At 42.2% G+C, this 17,154-nt stretch overlaps 1 protein-coding gene across 3 annotated transcripts in view; it reads left to right on the top strand.

Moving 5' to 3' along the window:
- LOC122921143 (capping protein, Arp2/3 and myosin-I linker protein 3-like) overlaps positions 1-17,154 on the top strand; it is a 782,130-nt gene that overhangs the window by 458,932 nt on the left and 306,044 nt on the right. For all 3 annotated transcript variants that reach the window (XM_044271159.1, XM_044271158.1, XM_044271160.1), the window contains one exon: positions 16,893-16,962. In XM_044271159.1, the coding sequence (XP_044127094.1) occupies positions 16,893-16,962 (70 nt within the window). The remainder of the gene's footprint in view (positions 1-16,892; positions 16,963-17,154) is intronic.

Here is a 17,154-nt window from a genome sequence, read left to right as displayed (position 1 = left end):
TTAAAAAAATCATCTGCTCCATTGGTGGGTGACATTAACACATTTCTGGCGATGAAAAACCCCTGCTCTGCATAGGTGACAGGGACTTAAATTTCTAAAATTCATCTTTAATTGGCCCTTTTATTCGATCCTTCTGCTTTAATAACTTGTCCCACATTTCCGCTCAATCACATTGCAGCTATTGACCTTTCTGGGATGTGGTCTCCCTTTCTCACGCTCCCCCTCCGGCGTAGAACTGTGATTCACCGCTAACCGTGATCAACATGATAGGCTCAGAAAAGAACATCAAAAGTTGATAGAGAAGATATCCAATTGGATATGCGACATGGTGGAGCAGTATGTGTGCACACACCTACAAGTACTGACTGATGGGTCTGTCCACTTCAACTTCTGGGTCTACAAATTAGGCATATGGCCTGAGCTTGCCCTTTACGCCTTGGAGGTGCTGGCCTACCCTGCAGCCAGTGTATTGTCTGAACGTTTGTTTAGCACGGCTGGAAGGGGTTATAACAGGTTATATTTCCCCATATTTTGGGGTGTACCCTAATTTAAACAAAACAAATAAAAAATAAAACCAAAAAGCAGTGTATGCTACCTCCTCATCCTCCACCGCCGATTCCACCTACACTGCCACATCCTCCACCTCCTACTCCATATGGACCTCGTCCTCCAAGATCAAGATTATTATTTTTAATTTTTACTTATTTTAAGTAATTTCCCTATCGACATTTGTTGTTTGCAGAGCACTTGCCATACTATTAACCACATTTTGCTGCCATTTACAGCCCTCTAGCCCTTTCTATGACTTTTTTACAGCTATTTTAGTGCTCAAAAGTTCAGGTCCCCATTGACTTCAATGGGGTTTGGGGTAAAGTTTGGGTCCAAAAACTCAAACTTTTTTGTGAAGTTCGGCCAAACCTGAACATCCAGGTGTTTGCTCAACTCTTCAAATCAGCTTTCATCTAAATAAGAGCCAGTAAGCCTCAAATTTACTTCAGATCTGTTGAATGGTTTGGGCGGACCTGCGCACCTAGATCAATATCTTTAGGGTGACAAAATGTTTTCTGATTGTCCTAACGTAATATTCAATAACCTTTCTATAGAGTTTTGTCATGTAAAAACGAATTTGCATAAACATGGGCATATGGGAAAGACATGCAAATGAGCAAAATCTGCCTTGTTTTTCAGCTGAAAAACCATCTGCATGGAAAATTCGCAATCTACACTACTCATGAACAGCGCCATCTATTGGTTTCCTAGTCTAATGACAAGACTAATAGACTATTAGTCTTATGACAAGACTATTAGTGTAGCCTTTTGCATGGAAAATTTGCGATAAAAATTCACAATTAGAATATTTGTGATCTACACTACTTATGAACAGTGCCATCTATTGGATTCATAGTCTTGTCATAAGGCTATGAAACCAATAGATGGTGCTGTTCATGAATCATTACAAGCAGGGCAATAGTCCTCAGATACACCCTAGCAAGCCTTTATTACCGCAGATAAAGTGCTAGAAGATGTGTGACTGATAGCAGCAATCCGATATACACCTCAGTGCAAGCGCAAGCTATTATAGTACATGGGGGAGAGAAACAGAACTGGATCGCACATCCACAATGCTATGCTTTGATCTAACTCGCTTATCAGCGCTATATTAAAGTGTACAGCCCCCATACTGCATGCTGTACAAGAGGCATTAGTGTACATTTTGATCAAAAGGCATAAGCCCACTCACCACGCCAAGGTTGCCTCTTTGAGTGGGACCTACTCTGACAAAAAGGCGCAGCGCAGTGCGGTGACAAAGCGGCACTGCCCTGGTAGGCGGCGGGACCCAGGAGTCAAAACAGCAATCCTGCTGTCTGACAATGCCACCCATGGCACTGGGTCCCACAAACCCACCAGAACAGCACCACAAAAACAAAGGCCACCACGCAGTACTGCACCATGTGAACAGTTGTCTAACACAACATGTCCATTGCTATCAGGAGCTACAGGTCAATGACCACTATATGCAGACTTGTGTGATTAAAACCACCTGTGCCGAATGGGAGGAGTGCTGATACCAGTAAAGAAAAAGTGGTGAGTGGGCTTATGCCTTTTGATCAAAATATACACTAATGCCTCTTGTACAGCATGTAGTATGGGGGACTGTACACTATATTATAGCGCTGATAAGCAAGTTAGATCAAAGCATAGCATTGTGGATGTGCGATCCAATTCTGTTTCTCCCCCTGCAGAAAGCTATTATAGGCTGAGTGCTACACGGTGTGTGGACTGTGTTGAGCAGTGTGCCCCACTTACTAGCGCCCCAACAAGAGGAACAGTGCCCTCTATTGGTTTCATAGTCTTATGACAAGACTAATAGTCTTGTCATAAGACTATGAAACCAATAGATGGCGCTGTTCATTAGTAGTGTAGATCGCAAATTTTCCATGCAAATGTTTTTTTAGCTGAAAAACAAGTCATATTCTGCTCATTTGCATGTCTTTCCCATATGTCCATGTTTATGCAAATGAGTTTACATGACAAAATTGTATAGAAAGGTTATTGAATACTATGTTAGAACAATTAGAAAACCTTTTGTCACCCTAATGATATTGATCTAGGTACGCGGGTCCACCCAAGCCATCCAACAGATCTGAAGTAACTTTGAGGCTTACTGGCTCTTAGTCAGATGAGAGCTGGTTTGGAATGTCTCATAGTGCACAAGGCTGCCATTGTAAGGTATGCTGACTCAGCCTGTCATCTGTCTCATGGATAGATTGATGGCTTGCATATACCTGACTTTTGGCATATAGCCTTTGTGTGGTTATCTATTGTACGTCGTAGATAATAGGAGTCCAAGACGCATCCAGCCATCCTCTTAATGCTGGTTCCAAACTATTTTGATGGGTTATCTACAAAGAAACAGTACAATTCTTTTCTAACCCAAGCGATGCAGCCGATTGGATGGACTCTAAGGGCATTAAATAATTTACTCGCAGCAATACAGGGGGGAGCCAGGGGGGTCGATGGCGGGGGGGAGGGGGGAGGGGGGGATAGCCTATAGTTAGAGACCTATGAGTCACACTCAGCGACTCGCAGGTCAGTATGGGAGTAGGGGTAGGGGGGGAAGGGGGGGGGCTTTTTCCGCGGGGATCCGTCGAGGTATTGAGGGTGTGTCGTTGGGGGTGCCCCTGCCCTTCCGCCTAGCGCTGTCTTGAATTCAGGAAAAAAAAAAGAGGTGTGCAGTGTTTGACCTAGTTTCTAGACATTTACCAGCTATAGTCGCCTTGTTAGAAACACACCTATCAGGTGAAAAAGTGGCAGCGCTTAGCAGAAGGAGATGGGCCTCTCATGAATACCATTCCTGTTATTACACATACTCCCGTGGAATTAGCGTCTACGTCCACAGACAGGTAGACTACGTCCCAATAGAACAACTAATTGATCAAGAGGGTCGGTACATTTTTCTTCATTGTCAGTGGCAGGGTCAAAGGAGTATAATCGCTTTTATATATATTACACCCCCTTTTACAGCAATTTATGTAAACTGATGGATTATATTTCAGCACGAGAGGAGTGCCTGGTACTGGTGGTGGGCGACTTCAACTCGGTCATGGACATCAAAATAGATAGGATATCCACCATAACTAATTACGAACAAAACTCCAGTTCAAGTACTTTACTGTTTAGAATGTGTAAAGAAATGGCATTGGTCGATATATAGTGATCTCTCTATGGAAATAAGCAAGTATTTTCATGCTTTAGTAATACATATAGGTCCATGCCCCGGGCTCATCAACAGGGTTAAAAAAATGAATTATGAAAGTCACGGTATTTCCGACCACTCCCCGGTTACGGTAATATTGGATAGCTGTAATAAACCAAATAAAAATTTAATTTTTAAACTGAACCCCCCATTGGATAACATTAATAAGGGATGTGGATAAGATTAATGAAGAAATTAAGGTCTTCTGGAGCGACAATATTAACTGCGCTTAAGGCATACCTTTGAGGTTTATATTCACACCAAATTAGGAAACAGAAAAATGTATTTGCCCAAACTCAAAAAGAAATAGAAGGTACGCTCAACCAGATAATGAATGAGATCGCTCAGTTAAATATCCCAGAAAAACAACTTCAATTAAAAAAAGTGCGAGACGAATATAAACAGTATCTAGATAAAAAAGCACAGAATAAAATGTTCTTCTCGGGGCTGAGGACCTTTAGCGAATCCGGCAAACCAAGTAGATTATCCACAATAGTAAAAAATCAAAGGGGGAGTAACAACATTATGGGAATTAGGACAGAGGCAGGAGACATTTTAAGAGACCCTGATGATATCCTAGGGGAATTCACTCGATATTTCTCCATGCTATAGCAGGCTGGGCCCATAGATCAGGGAGGAAAAATAAATCAATACCTAGATAACATTAAGATTCCGGAATTTGACAAACAAGACATTGAATGGTTGAAAAGACCGATCCAACTGAGTGAGTTACAAACTACGCTAAAATCCATCAAGGGTAATACGTCCCCAGGGTTGGATGGTTTCCCATTCAAAGTATACCGAAAACATGAGGGAAATATCCTCCCCCAAATGTTGGAAGTATTAAACCAATCATAGATACTGGGCTCTCTACCTCCCTCATGGATGGAAGCAACCATCACAGTAATCCCAAAAAGGGGAAAGACCCGTTGTCAGTTACATCTTATCGTCCCATCTCTCTGTTGAACACAGATTATAAAATCCTTGCAAAACTGTTGGCCAACAGATTAAAAGTTGTTATTCATAAAGTTGTTCACGCGGACCAAACTGGGTTCATTCCTAAAAGGAATATACAGGATAATGTAAGGAGGGCCTTCCTGAATATTCAGATGGGGGATGGGGAGGACTGCTCTATCCTGTCTCTTGATGTGGCTAAGGCGTTCGACAGGATTTGGTGGCCCTTCCTCTGGAGACTGATGTCACGGGTGAAGATAGGTGAATATTTCTCCAGATGGGTTCACATTCTGTATCAAAACTCGGTATCCAGGGTTCGAGTTAATGGGGAATACTCTACCTCTTTTCCACTGACCCGAGGAACACGTCAGGGATGCCCCCTCTCCCCTTTACTCTTTTCATTGTTCCTGGAGCCAATGGCATGCAAAATTAGAGCAGATGAGGAAATACAGGGCTTTGGATGTGAGGGAGAAGCCGACAAAATAAGTCTGTATGCGGACGATACTTTTTTTGGGGAGAGGGTATAGGAACTTGCCCAGGGTTATGGAAAGTGTGGATGAATTTGGATGTTTATCTGGATATGAGATAAATTGGGAAAAATCAAAGTTTCTTCCATTGAGACGCCCTGTTCCACTGGGTTATCACTTTCGGGTTAGTACACTGACCCCATCAGAATCTCTACTATATCTGGGCATCCATATTGGGACCAAACTGGAATATTATAAGAAACTGAATATACTCCCAATAATAGTTAAAGTTAAGGAAAAAATTAGAACATGGTTAAAACTCACAAATCAACCGTATAGCCCTTATAAAAAAGACATTATTACCAATGCTATTATATGTACTAAATGCAAGCCCAATAATGGTAGAAGATATGTTTTTTAATAAACTGGAAACCCTTTTCAATGAATTAATATGGGGGCGCAAACGAGTTAGAATTAAAATACAATACTTGTATAAAGAAGAGGGTGGAATCTCTGTCCCTTTTCTAAAAGGATACTATGTGGCTGCACAGTTGAGATGGTGCGTGAGGAATCGAAAGAATAAATGTATACGCTTATTTTTGGGGAGCACTGTGGACCTTGGGAGGATCTTTTCTACATCCTCGAAAAGGGTCCTATTGAGAAGAAAACAATAACAAACCTGTTTAGTAGAATGCTTGGGTACATTTGGCAACAAGTTACACGTATAGCTGGAGTATCCCAAGCGGTTCAGTACACCCCCCTGTGGGGGAACGCACACTTACCACAAGTTATGCAACTGGGTGATGTTGAATATTGGGAAAAACAGGGGATACATTTAATTGCACAGGTTTTTGATAAAGGACAGATCAAGCCTCTAAATGAAATCCTCCCTGACACCACACTAGGATTCATTGATAAATTCCAATACGAACAGCTACGACACACCATACACTACACGGAAAATAAGAACTATTTCAATATCGCACGGAACACTTTTTTAGATTTCTGCCACGACATGACACTAAACACTTCCGCTATATCGCACATCTATGCAAAGTTAAAATATGAATACCCAAAATCGATCACATTTAGAGCTGAGGCTAAATGGGAAAAAGTTCTGCAGAATGCGGATCCAATCCCGTGGAATATTGTTTATTAAAATATTAAAAGGTCCACGGTCTCTCCTGCCCATGCGTGGATTCTTTTGAAAATTATACACCGTCTCTACTACACACCAGCACTATTGCATACTATTTATAAAAACAGAGAACAGAACTGCTATAAATGTAACAAAGACAGAGGAGAGTACAAACACTTGCTGTGGGAATGCCCGGGGATAAAAGATTACTGGATTAAAATATTTCGGAAACTGCAGAATAGCTCCCCCATGAAATACGAAGCACGCAGCGATTATGCGATTCTGGGTATTTTCCTAGAGACAGATAAAAATAAAACCGAGCAACTACTTTGGCTTCGGGGCATTGCCTTGGCCAAAATAATAATAGTTAAACATTGGGGCTCCAATAAATATCCTAATTTCCAGGAATGGATAGAGTGCATGAACAGGGCAAAGCTGTATGAACACAGTCTTGCCCAAACAGTGGGAAAAAAAGCAGCCTGGCTGCGGATATGGGGTAATTGGAAATGATAACACTAGGTGCGACGACGAAAAAAAAGGGGGTTGGAGGGAGGGGTGGGAGGGTATAAAACAAGAGGGAGAATTAATACAAGATGAGAACATGTCGTATTGTACTGCTTTTGATATTGAATTGGAATATTGTAGATTTCTATTTTTCTGAAGCATTAAACAAAAAAAAAAATATTTTGATGGGGTTTCCATCAATTTCTAACCATTTTTTGTGAACCAGACTCCTTCTCTTCTTTAGAGCAGGGTGTGCCTGGTTTGATGCTCGTGTCTCCCATTGAGTTTCATTGTATTAAATTGTACTCGAGCACCCCCAGTATTCAGCCAAGCGCTCTGATGTGCCAAGCATAGCGATGCTCGAGCCGAACAGCAGTTCGGCCAAACATGCTCGCTCAACACTACTCATAGTAGTTTCTCATGCATTAGGTATTCCTTTACAGCAGAAGTATATTTTTTTATTTTTTGGGCAATTGTAAAAAAATATATGGTACAAAATAATTGTGTAATCACTAATATATATATTCATACTTCTGATATATAAATACATAATATGTGGGAAACTACTACTGAGGTTTTTAGCCATAATATACAGTATGTACAGCAGGTTAACATGAAGCTCTGTAGTCCAGTGGTTAAGGTTCTTGACTTTAATGTAGAAGGCAAAAAAAACCTTGAAAAATTTGTGTAACAATTTTTTTTGGGGGGGAAAGGTCACAACCCTAACAGAACCTCTGCACCCCGGTGACCCCCATAACTTTTTTTTATAGTTATGTCTACAGAGATGTGTGGGGGCTTTTTTTAGGGAAATTCTTCTTTTTTTGCAATACCATTTTGGTGTGTGTATGAGATAAAATGATGAAAAAATGGCAAATCAGCCATTTTTTTTTCTGTTACATCCTTCACCATATGGGCTACCTTTTTGTTATATTTTAATAGTATGGATGTTTTCGGATTTTTAGTTTATTTTTGTGATTTAACATTTTAATTTTTTTTTATATTTTAAAAACTTTTTTTTAACTTTTTTAAATTACTTTTCATCAGATTGCAACTTATACAGAATAATGGAAATTGGTCCATTATTCTCTATAGAAATCACTATATCGACCCCTAAATATTAAAAAAATTGTGTGGCTTGTCTCAGAGGGCTTAACTTCTTAACTTCCTCCCATGTTTTCGTGTTCAAGGAGACATTAAACATTTCAGATTTGTTTGAATTGATTTTAAAATCTGAGATTTTATTAAAAGATTCAAACTCTATCAGCTTGGGTAAGGATTTCAGCGGATTTGTTAGAGCAAACAAGGTATCATCTGCATATGCCGCAATTTTATGATCCTTATTCTGGGTGGGTAGTCCAGTTATGTCCGGGTTTTACCTGATTTTGTCAAGGAAAGGTTCCAGACAAAGGAAGAAAAGAAGGGGGGATAACGAGCACCCCTACCTAGTCCCGTTGTAGATGTTAAAAGGTTTTGAGAGTATCCCATTTACTCTGACACTGTAACGGTCACGTACACACACACACAGGGGGGAGGATAGTGACCACTGTGCTCCACCCTCACCCCTGGCCCTGCCTACTTGCCTCACGAGTCCTGATGACCAGGGACAACTGGACGGCAGTCCCTAACTTAGGATACGTGCGGGAAAGACAGACAAGACAAATAACGGATAGTGAACGGACCGGGTCAAAACCAAGAGGACAACGCAGTACAGAGGGATAAGCAAAGATTGGTCAGGAGAAGCCGGGGTCATAAATACCAGGAGAGTCGAGAAGTACCAAAGGAGTCCGCAAAGAGTAGTCAGGTGGAAGCCGAGGTCAATATACCAGGAAGGATGCGTAGTACAGGAGGAGCAGGCAAAGGATCGTCAGGGAACAGGATCAGGTAAGTACACAGGTATCCAACAACTGCCAGGAACCTAAATTAACAGGCAACCTGTGGCCAGCAGGCTGCCTGTATTTATAGTGGGGAGTGAGGGTCATGTGACGTGGCCAGCGTCACATGACCGACAGACCGACCAGTCGAGCACCGAGTGATCAGCTCGGCGCTCAAGGCAGACCTAGGAGCAGGGAGCCTCCCAGCTAGCAAAGCCGCCCTGGGAACGAGGTCAAACACAGATCCTCGCTCCCGAAGCTAAGCAGCAGGTCTGCGGCTGATGGGAGACCGAGTGTGCCTTCGGCACCCCGTTACAGACACAGGCTATAATGACATTATTTTGTCAACAAAGGATGCTTTGAAAGCCAATTTGTTTAGAACCGCCCGGAGATAACCCTAGTTCAGTTGAGGAGAAGGGGTATATTTTTAACTGTAGCATGTTGCATCATATGGAAAACCTTAATAGTGTTATCCTTGGCCTCCCTTCCAGGAACGAAACCCACCTGGTCTCTATCAGAATATTCATTAATTTCTGCAGTCTGGCTGCCAACAATTTGGAAAACAATTTGATATCATTATTTAGTAGTGCTATCGGTCTGCAATTTGCACATTCAGTGCTGTCCTTCCCTTCTTTGGGGATCACAGAGACATGCACCAGCAGAGATGCGGATCTGAAGGGGACAGTCGGGGAGATCTTATTAAAGAGGCTCTCCAGATGAGGCGCTAACATTTCTTTAAATTTCTTATAATAGGTAGCAGTGAGGCCATCTGGGCCTAGTCGTTTCCCATTTTTAAAAGTGTCTATTGCTTGTCTAATTTCTTCAATAGTGAATGGGGCATTACGTTTATCTATCTGATCTTTTGTGAGGTTGGGAGTTTGCATATCCTTCAAATATTCATTGATATTAGTCATGGAATCAGTGTTAGCATCTTCATCTGGGTGAAGATTATAAAGTATAGGCCTTAATAACAAGGAAGTATACAAAAAAAAATTACATCCCACTACTTAGAGCAACAGAAACCCAATTTAAAAACTGGGAAGCACTTTGGCTATCATTGTTTGGCAGAATTAACTTGATAAAAATGGTTATCCTGCCCAAAGTTCTTTACCTTTTTCAGACTCTTCCTATAGAGATCCCTCAAGATTTCTTTAAAACGATTAAAAAACTTATACTAACAGTTGTTTGGCAAGGAAAACAAAATAGGCTGAAATACAAGACTTTAACCAGACATAGGAGAGATGGAGGTATGGGTCTCCTTGATATAGAAAAATTATAAAGCCATCATGCTCTCCAGAATTCTAGAGTGGGGAGTATTTCCACCCAATAAAAACTGAGTAGATATAGAGCAAGATTGTTTAGATTTTAATCTATATGCCATGCTCTGGAAAACACCTCAATATGCCAGTGACTTAAAGGTTAGAAACCCGATCACTAAACTGTCCTTGAAAAAAATGGCATCATATCAATAGAATGCTAAATTTCATACCCAAATGTGATATAAAAACCAGTTTTATACCACATAAATGGCATACTTTTTTAAAGATTCTAGATGAAAATAAAGCCCTGGGAGAACTCCTGTTGAAGTCTTTTTTAAGAATAATAACCTCATCTTAAAAGATTTAAGATGTAAGAGAGAGGTCAGTACCTATGTTCATATTTGGTACAGCTGTCCATTTATCTCTCCTTTTTTGGAAATCCATTAATAAAATACTTGATGAGGTGTTCAAGAAGGAGACTAAGCTTTCAGAGAAATTGATACTCAATATTTTTTTATGTAAGACAGGCTGTTATTAAATATGACCTATGCATACATTTCCTAAACGCTGCTAAGAAAATGGCTACAAGAAGATCCACCAACCAAGAATGGTTCCTGGAAATTCAGAAAATTCTAAGTTTTGAGAAACTAAGATGGACTATAGCCCAAAACCTGCAAACATTTTAGGATACCTGGCTTAAATGGACGGAATATCTAACACCTGATAGAGTTGCCTTGTTAATGACCTAATTTTACAGATTAAATGTACACTTTTGTCTTCTGGAACATTAACAATCAAACTGGTACTTTTCCCTTCTTTTTTTTCTTCCTTCCCCCCCTTCAACCCTCTCTTCTTTCCCTACCTCTACCTTGTTGGATAAACATGTTTAAATGTTGATGTTATACATGGATTGATGTATAATTTCTAGGAAGTATAACGATATGACTGTATTAAAATTGATTTGGAGTGGAGTAATTCCAATGTTTGTAAACTATAATACTTCCTCTAAATATACATATTTTACAAGAAATCACTATGTCACAGTTCAATGCTGCCACCTAGTGGCCTGAACGGAGATATACTAACAATGAGCCTGGAAGCCTAGTACAGGCTATGGCTCATTTTACCTGATCTCCGCTAGGGGAAGGTGTTTTTTAACACTAAGATGCCATGGTGACATTTGACAAATGCCACAAGGGGGCCCACTGAGATTTATCGCCCAAGGACCCACATGAACCTGGAGCCGGCCCTGTCAGCTACTACTCTGATTCCGCAGCCCGCCTGATGCCACACATCTGATGCCAAGTGCTCCTTATTTCACCCTTCTTCGTCAGCGGGTACTGGTATTGCCACCCACTGCCCCACTCTGTTACCTGGTCACTTTGTGGTCTCCTGATGCAGCTGCTGCTGCCATCTCCAAATGATGTCACCTTGCCACTCTGTGGTGTTCTGATGCTGCTGCTGCTACGGCCATCTTCACACTATGTCACCTTGCCACTCTGTGGTCTCTTCATGCTGCTGCCATATCCACACTATGACACCTTGGCACTTTCTGTATCCTGCTGCTGCCATCTTCACATTATGTCACCTTGCCACTCTGTGGTCTCTTCATACTGCTGTTACTGCCATCTCCACACTATGTCACCTTGCCACTCTGTGGTATCCTCATGCTGCTGCCATCTCTACACTATGTCACCTTGACACTCTGTGGGTTCGTGATGCTGCTGCCACCTCCAAACTATGTCACCTTGCCATCCGTGGTACCCTCCTCCTGATGCTGCTGCTACTGCCATCTCCACACTATGCCATCTCCACACTCATTGTGCCACTCAGTTGCCTCCTCATGCTGCTTCCACCTCACCATTATGTCATAGGGCAACTTCTCATGCTGTTCCCACCCTCCCCACATCACTACTGGGCCGCTATTTTTCCTTTCGGCCTGGCTGACATAATGATTTATTTTACATTTCTTCTGATCTGTTAGAAGGAAGGAAAAATGAGACGCACAACATATCCGGTCTGTATAGCAGCTGTAAGGCCTGTATGGTCCCATCAGAATTGGGTTATGATTTGGTAGCCAAAAGCAGGAGTGGGTACAAAACAAAGATGACAAGCAAATATTCCATTCATGTGTCATCTCTGTTTTAGATCCACTCCTGGATTTTTTTGGGCATTAGCAATACTGATAGATTATTAAGCAAATGCTGACCGAGTGAAGGCGGATGCTCCACAGACAGGATCCGTTTTTTGTGGGTTATTGTTCTGACGGATCAGAGGAAGGGCAAATTAATCAGTGATGTCAACACAAAGTTACTGCTGACACCCTCTCCACTCTGTCCGGGGGGGGGGCTCTACTTGTATATGCATTTAATAGAACAGGTTCTGTAGACATCTATGTGGAATCAGCTGGCAACGGTGTAAAGGAAGTGCGCTTCTTTTTTACGCTAATATCATCAAGGCTGAGTTCATATTTGAGTTATTTTGTCAATGTTGGCCCTGTGACTGCCCAAATTGGTGAAGTGTGCAGTGATTCTAAGAGCGACGTCTGGCATGTGCTTGTCATACTGACTCACAGTATTGTTTCACTACCACAGCATGCCCCCTATCCATGTTACTGCAAGGCACAGTGTACTACACCCCTATAAAGGCTCTCTGAAGCCAGGAAATAGCTGTTTTTTAATGCGATTCACCACGAATAAATTCGGATCGAAGCAAATTTTGCCCAAGAATTCGGTGAACCGGCCAAATCAAATTTTTGAAAAATTCTAGTCATAACCAGACGGGCTACCACAGTACCAAATTGTGAGACAGAGAGTAGTCAGAAGACAAACCGGTGTTAGAAACACTGGGAACAAATAACAGTACCAGAACCAGGAACAAGGGAACCAGCTAGAGCCAAACAAAGATGGTCACTGGCAATGGTGGCATGCACTAGGGGTTTTAAAGGGACACTGACAGGCCAAATTAGCATATTTAGGTATATATATGTCAGTACAGGTAATAAAGTCTATTAAAATCATCTAAGTATCCCCCCTGTCCACCTTATAAATACCGAAATATAAAGTTTTATAACCTGCTTGTCCGGTCACCAATCTGCCCAAGGGGCGGGGTTTAATGTCAAAATGCGCCCAGCCAGCCGCTCCCAACTGCCGTTCTGAAGCCCGGCTTAGCTCATCAATATTCACTTCGCTGGGCGGCGGCTACAACTCTCCCGACTCAAGATCCTGCGCATGGCCCATTCAATCCTCTGGGCACGTCCTCCGTTCAATCTTCAGCACATGCGCCCGGCCGGGGTCACATCGCGCCTGCGTACAGAGCGCTGCAGCCTCTGCTTTATGCGCATGCGCCGGGCACTTAAATCAGGAGAGTTGTAGCCGCCGCCCAGCGAAGAGAATATTGATGATCTGGGCGGGGCTTCAGAACGGCAGTTGGGAGCGGCTGGCTGGGCGCATTTTGACATGAAACGCCGCCCCTTGGGCAGATTAGTGACCGGACAAGCAGGTTATAAAACATTATATTTCGGTATTTATAAGGTGGACAGGGGGGGTACTTAGATGATTTTAATAGACTTTATAAGACCTGTACTGACATATATATACCTAAATATGCTAATTGGGCCTGTCAGTGTCCCTTTAAATAGAGATCCAGGTACTTTTATTCATCCGATGATCTGGCTCTCCTATAGGTAAGACCAGGAGGCATGAAGGTGATTGAGCAGATGGGCTGTCATTCAGCCAACTGCTTATCTTTCCAGCACATGCGCACTGCAGGGAGAAAGCAGAGCATTTCACTCTGTAAGTAATGACACAGTGCGTCCCTAGAAGGTAACTAGGGACGTGGCCATGTGACTGGGGGGGTGACTCAATATCGCATCTCTCACATCGCATGGGTGCCAAAGCTGAGGATCGTGCCACTGGAGCCCGGACAGGTAAGTTCATTACAAGTTCAGGAGGCATTATACAGATACATTTTATTGAATAACTCAGTAGCTATACTAAATGCTGGACACTGTCAAGGTGTCACTTAGTGTTGCTGTTCTCTGGAAGGGATGGTAAGGTGTGTTGCACCCCAAAGGGAAATAAGTCCAGAGAGTCAGGGTCTGCAGTAAACTAGTGTGCTTCTTTACTGGAGGACTTCAGGTGCAAAACAATACAGGTGAGGCATAGGGCTGGCTTCTCAAGTCTCCTCCCTGGTAGAAGAAGGGTTTGATCCTGCAGAAAGGCCTAAGATGGCTATCCCTCTCACTTTCAAGAAAGCTGGTACCCTGGTCAAAGGCTTGAGGCCCACGATCTGCAGATTCGTTTTCTGGTGATCCATGGTCTGTGGCTCAGTGTTCCCATCTTAGCATCTTCTTCTGGTCACTCATGCAGACTGGCAGAGTCTTAGCCTCCAAGCACTGGTCCCTAACCTTCTAGTGGGAGGAGTGGAGTAGAGAAACTCAGCACAAACAATTACAAATTTACCACTCCTGTCTATCATAGACTTACATTAGAGCTTCAATGATACACAATAGCAATGACAGAGCAGTTTTCCCAGACAAAACAAGTTTTCAGACATAACAGCATAGCTAAAACCAGACATTCAAATGTCAGTCTGCCTGGTTTTGGTGCTAAACAAGTCTGCTTTTTTCCCTTCAAAAACTCTTCTTTAAACCCTGTGGAAAATTACCAACTTATTATTAGCTAGAAAGTCCCAGAAGTCTCTAAGTGTTCATGAACCCTTTCCATGGAGCCTTGCAAACACATAGATATATGCAGTTACACAATATTAAACAGTGCAAGTTAACCCTTTAAAGTGAAATAAAGTAAGAAGTTGATGCTTATAGAAGAAAAAGGCAAATGTCCACAAATGTCCAGACTTCATAGTAACCTCTGCTCCAGGGCACTACGCTCTCCTCTACTAAGGAATACAAATTTGTGCAACAGGCACCAATTATGTACATAGGGGTGAGATAATCCAGCTCTACGGGGGCCTCAATCTTAAAGTTGGAGTTTGTTCTCCCTGTGTTACCCTGCTCCTACTGGGCTATCCAGGAAGAAAACATGAGGTTGCCTACAGGTGCAGAGAATAGTAGAAAAAAATCAGATGCACAGTAGTCCAGTCAGTAAATGTTAATACAGTAGAGGTTAGGTCAATGGGCAGGGGCGTAGCTAAAGGCTCATGGGCTCTGGTGAAAGAGTTCAGCTTGGGCCCCCCTTCACCTAGCTTTTCCGCTGCCTGAGGCAAATATTGAAACAGCCCCTACCTGCCAAATTCTCAACCTAACCCCTTCCCTCTAGTCCTACAGGGATTAAAGGGATTGTCCTCTTTTTACTACTGATGACCTATCCTCAGTATAGGTCATCAATATTAGATCGGCCGGGGTCCTCCTGCACCCCCAATGATCGGCTGTTTGAAGAAAGGGTAGCGCTCATATGAGAGCTGCTTTCTCTGCTCTGTTCACCTGCTCATCATAGCATTTTCAGTGATGAGCAAGTAAACAAAGCAGAGAAGGCAGCGCTCATACAAAAAAAAAAAAAAAAAAAGCAGACAGCCCCTTTAAAGACATACTTGGAAAACATTCCATATAGCACTACAGAACATACAGGGCCACACAGCGCCATGTAAATATTCTCTTTCCTCTTCTTCTCCTGTTAGACCAGACCCCCATGGTGACTTCTTTCAGCCATGCCTCGTCTCTGCAGAGTTTAACAAACAGACATCTTACTTTCCTACTTTTCCATCATTCTCCTACCTTTTCAACACCCCATCCTGCCACCCCCAATACTGTGTCCACTGTGCTCCCCAATACTTTCCTGAAGAAACAGTCCCCCTGAAAATACTGATACACCCCTTTATATTGTGCACTAGTACAAAAAATCCCCCCTTCTTTTCAGATCAGACCCCCACATAAAACCTTAAATGCAATCCTCCCATCTCAGACCAAACCCCCTTTAGACCTCTATGTCAGACCCCATATAAGACCCCATTTTAGACCTCAGATCAGACCCCCCTTAGACCTCCATGTAAGACCCCGACCCAATATCAGACCTCAGATAAGACCCTCATTAGAACTCCAGACCCCCACAGCGCTTCTCTCCCCCTCCTCCTGCAGACTAGTGAGCGCTTCCATTATGGAAGCACTCACTATTATTCCCTTTATAAGATGCACTGCACAGTACCACTGCGACCCCTATAGTTACGCCGGTGTCAATAGGACAATGTAGGAGATGGCGAGATACCATCTAACATTAAATAAGTCATATGAGCCCCAGGTCCAGTACATTGGTCAATGAGTACACTGTAGGAAATATTAGATGCGTTGGACTTAATGGTTCTCATGACTGATGTAACAGTACTTGCTGTCTAAGATCTCCTAGTGTCCTCATTCACCAATGTACTGGACCTCATATGCCTCATTTAATGTTAGGGGGTATCTCAGTATCTCCTACAGTGTCCCATTACCTAACCTGTACTGTATTGACAGTGACTGGCTGAACTACTGAATATCAGCATTACAGTCTCATTTTTTTTCTACCATCCCCTGCACTTTTAGGCAACCCCATGTCTTCTTCCTGGAAACCCCAGTTAGATCAGGGAGAACAAAGAAGACAGTAGGATACCCTTGTCAGGGTTTCTGGTACGCCCGTAGGCAGGGAGAGAGTAGAGCTAATGTAGGGTGTTTTACTAGGGTTGTTTTCATTTTGGGAGTTTTATAACGATAGTTAAAGGTTACATTTTATGGGGTAATTCTGTTTTTGCTGTGATGATATTTACATAACATCTTATTAGACATCCCAACTTTGCTGACAAGTGACTGGTCAGATCTGTGATTTCCTACTGTCTGCTGGTAAAAGGTAGTGCATTAAATTTATAGATGGATATACATTTTTTGTTTAGACGGATTACAGTATATTGTCAAGCAATAATTTATTTTAATTTTATGTCATTGTTTAACTCTAGAGCAATGTTTCAAGGGTTGGCAAGTAACGGGAACATATGTGATCTTCACATGGACCTTAGCAACTGTGAGGTATGTTTAGTATTATTTACTATCATTCCCAAACATATATAACAATTATAACTATAACTACAGTATTTAGTCCTCATGTATTTAGCAGTGTGGGTTTTTTTCTAACAATTTATAGCTTCCATGTGTATTTAATTTCTTTCTCCCATCAATCGAAAAACTATTTTTATCTTCAAAAATAGTAGCTGCGCTGAG

This window comes from Bufo gargarizans, chromosome 10, assembly GCF_014858855.1.
Source record: "Bufo gargarizans isolate SCDJY-AF-19 chromosome 10, ASM1485885v1, whole genome shotgun sequence".
Classification (NCBI taxonomy): domain Eukaryota; kingdom Metazoa; phylum Chordata; class Amphibia; order Anura; family Bufonidae; genus Bufo; species Bufo gargarizans.
Note: the sequence above shows the minus strand (reverse complement) of the source record. Positions and strands in the feature narration are given on the sequence as shown.